At 36.3% G+C, this 5,000-nt stretch overlaps 1 protein-coding gene across 1 annotated transcript in view; it reads right to left on the reverse strand.

Annotated features, from left to right (window-relative positions):
- Positions 1–5,000, reverse strand: part of LOC135206038 (uncharacterized) — a 332,904-nt gene that overhangs the window by 51,544 nt on the left and 276,360 nt on the right. Inside the window, exon 5 of the mRNA XM_064237214.1 lies at positions 3,832–3,912. Within this exon, the coding sequence (XP_064093284.1) occupies positions 3,832–3,912 (81 nt within the window). The remainder of the gene's footprint in view (positions 1–3,831; positions 3,913–5,000) is intronic.

Here is a 5,000-nt window from a genome sequence, read left to right on the forward strand (position 1 = left end):
TGATTTTTTTTTTATTTTTATAGATGGTTTTCCTTGGGCCTTTTTAATCCAATTATTTTTTGTGCCAGTTTTTACAAACCTCTTTCACTATCTATAAATATCTTGTTTTTATAATCTTTTTTTCCAGTTTTTAAAAACCTCTTTCACTCTCTATAAATACCTTTTTATAATATTTTTTCCCAGTTTTTACAAACATCTTTCACTCTCCATAAATATCTTGTTTTTATCATTTTTTCCAGTTTTTAAAAACCTCTTCCATTCTCTATAATTATCGTTTTATAATATTTTTTCCCAGTTTTTACAAACCTCTTTCACTCTCCATAAATATCTTGTTTGTATAATCTGCTCCTTTGTTTACTATTTGCATCCTCTGACTGCGGCGTCAGCTGACCTTTCGCAATCAACCAGTACATGCATGCATGCATGCATGCAGCCTGTGGTGCCACGCGCATGCAGTAATTGCTTTCATTTTGATCCCCTAGTTTTAACGCCGGGGATGGTGGGGGGAGGAAACAATGAAATCGTTCATTTTCGGGATCAGCTGTTTTATTCCCGGTATCAGGTGATCGGCGATGCGCAAATATTAATCAAAATGTTTCGGTCACGGTCGTATGCATCGTGGGTTATGATTCCATTCGGGTGTGACATTGACAGGATGCATGTGATTTTTATCTGTTGAACTTTCCGTTGTCAAACATTTTGGTGGAGCATTTGGGTCATTTTTTGTCTCATATTGTCTGTTTGAACTTCTGTTATTGTCTGTTGAGTTTTCATTATCATAAATTGTGGGTGGTCTATTTTAGTAATTCTTTTATTGTCTAAATTTTCTGTTAAAAAATCTGGGTGTTAAATTTTCATTGTTATTCTGGGGGTGGTATATCTGAGTCTTTTTTTAATTGTCTGTTAAATCTTCATTGTCAAAAATTCTGTGTGGTCTATTTTAGTAATTGTTTTTTATTGTCTGTTGAAGTTTCCTTGTCAAAAATTCTGAATGGTTTATTTCAGTAATTTTTTTTTTTTTTTTTTTTTTTGCCTGTTGAACTTTCATTGTTAAGCATTTTTGGTGGGCTGTTTCGGGTAATTTTTGTCTGAAAGGTTTCTATTTTCCCCCGACATGAAATATCTTGGCTTTATTTCCAAGCGTTTTTTTTTTCGAGAAGTAATTTGCAAATGATTGATTACATAGTGACATGTTCTGAAGTTCACGCCAGTCAAGGGAGAGAAAAAAATAATCTTTAAAAAAGTATATTTTCCTTAGAGGCTGAGCGATGAGGAGGAGGAGGAGGAGGAGGAGGAGGATCACTTGACATGAGAAGAAGGACAGATCGCCTCATCTCATTCGGACCAGAATGAAGAGGAGTTCGGTTATACGATCGCCTCTCTCTATCTTTTTTTTCTAATTAAGCTCCGCCTGAAATACATTTCCCACCTCCCCCGCCCCCTCTCTCACCCTGCCACCCCCCCCCCCCCCCCCCCCCCATCATGGTCGTACGTACTTACATACGCATGTAAAGAGGTTGTAATTGAAAGGAATTGTGAGATATGTCCGAAATTACAATATATATATATATATTATAATATATATATATATATATATATATATATATAATATAATAATATATATAAACTTTTGTTTTAGATACTTTAACGGTGGTGTTTTATCCAAAAAATTATGATACTTAATTATTATTTATTATTATTATTATACTTATTATTATTATTATTATTTATTATTATTATTATTATTATTGGCTCTGTTTTTGTCTGAGACATTAATATTAAAACAAGGCAAAGTTAAAGAAGTTGAAAAGCTTAGCGGATAACAGACCAAATAGTACAAATGAAGAACAGGCCCACTGTAAGCAGGACCACATTCATGCTTCATTCCTGACGAAGACGAACAAGGCACCGTCTGTGTCATACCACACAGCATCAAGCGTAGACAGAGAGAGAGAGAGAGAAGAGAGAGAGAGAGAGAGAGAGAGAGAGAAAGAGAGAGCTGGCTTCCTCTCTTAATTACCCCAGTTGAGGATTTTCCATTGGCAATTAAAAGAGGCCGGGGGCTAATGAATGGTTCTATTTGCCTCCCTCTCCTCCGAGGCTGGAGGAGGAGGGAGGGGGAGGAGGGGGAGGAGGAGGAGAAAGAGGAAGAGGAGGAGGCCTCATGCCGTCATTCTCCTTTTGGGCCTGCTTAAAGAAAGAACCTGTCCCCGTTCCAGCTGAATGCGTCGTTTTGAAAGGTGTTTTTGGGCCGGGACACCTCCCCCCCAACAACCCCCTCCTCCCTCTCTCTCTCTCTCTCTCTCTTTCTCTCTCTCTCTCTCTCTCTCTCTCTCTCTCTCTCTCTCCGTTCTTGTTATTCATAATGTAAGGATTGCACACCATGGACCAACCATATATATATATATCTATATATATATATATATATATATATATATATAATATATATATATATATATATATAGATAGATAGATCGATAGATAGATACACACATGTATATATATATATACACACATATAATTATACATCATATATATACATACATATATGTGTGTGTGCGCATGTATAAAATCGCACGTACATTTATTCGCATGTTCGTAGGTCACTTCATCATCACAATGTCTAGCGTAGGCATGACCTCGACTCTTTCATGCGATACATTGCGACCGTAAAGAAAAAATAAATAAAAAAGTGAAAAAACAAAACAACAACAACAACAAAATACCGCAACGGGTCAAATGTGGCAGTTACATAAAATGCGCCTCACAAATACAGCGATGCATTTAGTGACATAATGTTCCGTTTGATTGAGCCGTCAGGGCGGCCGCGCCGTATGACATAACATATAAAAACATTTTTGGGGAATGAGGGGAGGGTGGATGGGTGAAGGGGAAAAGGGGAGGGAGGAAGGTAGGGGGTATTTTGCATCCAACGTCACGCCACGAATATCTATTGTCACAGATACGTCCGAAAAAAAATTTGTGTCACGCCCGCCTCTTTTTGTGGGGACTTCCGCCGATACTGCGACTAAAAAAACTCTCTCTCTCTCTCTCTCTCTCTCTCTCTCTCTCTCTCTCTCCGTTTATTGTACCGTCTATTTGCAAAGCTTCACGAATGAATTTCGTTGGTTCTATCCGTATAAGAAATGTGATTAGGTGACGAATAAGAAAAACGAAAAAAATAGGATATCTCAGTGATCTGAGGGCGGAGAACATCGTCAACAAAAAGGGACAGGGTTTAGCCAGGACCCACTAAACCGGAAGGAGGCTCACCCAGTTCCGATGAAAGTGTCTACCTGTCAAGTTTCACAAATAATTATTATCTCAGTTTGATGCCATATTTAGGTTTATCTCGTAAACAAGAGCCGTTAACCGTTCGTATTAACTGGTATTTGTATTATGTATCTCTGCACGATGGAATGACTGTGCTGTTCCGTTTAAATCACCTACCCGTGAAGTTTCACAAATCCTTTTTTTTTTATCGGTTTGATACCATTTTAATTTGTCTTTTAAGTAAGTTCAACTTTTTTCATTATATATCTGCAAGATGAAGTAACAATGGCTGTTCAATTTAAATTACCTACTCGTGAAGTTTTACAAATACTTTGTTTTATCAGTTTCGTGCCATTAAAATTTGTCTTGTAAAGTAATTCAACTTTTTTTCTATATATGTCTGCAAGATGAAGTAACAATGGCTGTTCCGTTTAAATCACCTACCCGTCAAGTTTTACAAGTAATTTTGATGAAGTTGTTGCTGCATTTGGAACCATTCTTAAACAGTTTTTTTTTTCTTTTAATGAACGAAAGGACTCATACACTATTTCCACTCACCTGCTCCCCAGGGACATGCAAGGATAGCCCGCTGTATCCTTGATTTAGGGCGCTGCCGTAGGGCGTCACCCACTCCGAGCCACCTGCAGAGGAAAGAGAGTGGTATTTGGTTAGAATTTTTGATGGCTTAAACTTACGCATATATATATATATATATATATATATATATATATATGTATATATATATATATATATATATATATATATATATATATATATATATGTGTGTGTGTGTGTGTGTGTGTGTGTGTGTATATTTATATTTATATATGTATATACATTATATATAAAGGCTTAAAAATCACAGTAGATGCACGTAACTTCATTATATTAGTGAATAACCACAGGAATATGATAAGCAGAAATCCGTACCAAGTGCTTTGCCTTTATGGGGCATTAGCGCTCGGTACGGATCTCTGGTTATCATTTCCTGTGGCATTCTCTATATATATATATATATATATATATATATATATATATATATATATATATATATATATATATTTATATATATATATATATATATATATATATATATATATATATATATATATATATATATATATATATATATATATATATACACACACCTTGAAAACCGAAGACCCAACGTCCCTAAAAAATGAAAATGAACCCTCTTTCCATTCAGGGTTCATCCAAAGTACGACCTTTCACTCGCTCGTTTCCTTTCCTTCTAACCTTTTTTTACAGCCAGATCTTTCGGCTATACTTTATATCCCAGGTCACCACCACCCCCCCCCCCCCCCCAACACCCCCCGGTCGAACCCACCATTCACGTGACCTCTAAAAAAAATACACTGCTATAAAGGGAGACAGAAGAAATTGACCTTGACTTGTCCGTCTCTCACTTTCACTAAACAAGTAAATAAACATTTTTCAGAGGGTGCGTTGACATTCCAGTGAAGTATGTCGTAGAAATGTCTTAAACATGTCATAGACATGTCATTGGCATGTCACAAACTTTTCAGAGACATGTCACAACCATATCATAAACTTGTCATAGACATGTCGTAGACATGCCATGAATTTGTCATAGACATGTTATAACCATGTCATAAACTTGTGTTATACATGTCACAGCTAACTGACATCAGGAAAACAGAGAGAGAGAGAGAGAGAGAGAGAAAATGAGCGAACAGTTTATGAGC

The sequence above is a fragment of the Macrobrachium nipponense genome, chromosome 29 (assembly GCF_015104395.2).
Source record: "Macrobrachium nipponense isolate FS-2020 chromosome 29, ASM1510439v2, whole genome shotgun sequence".
In the NCBI taxonomy this organism is placed as follows: Eukaryota; Metazoa; Arthropoda; class Malacostraca; order Decapoda; family Palaemonidae; genus Macrobrachium; species Macrobrachium nipponense.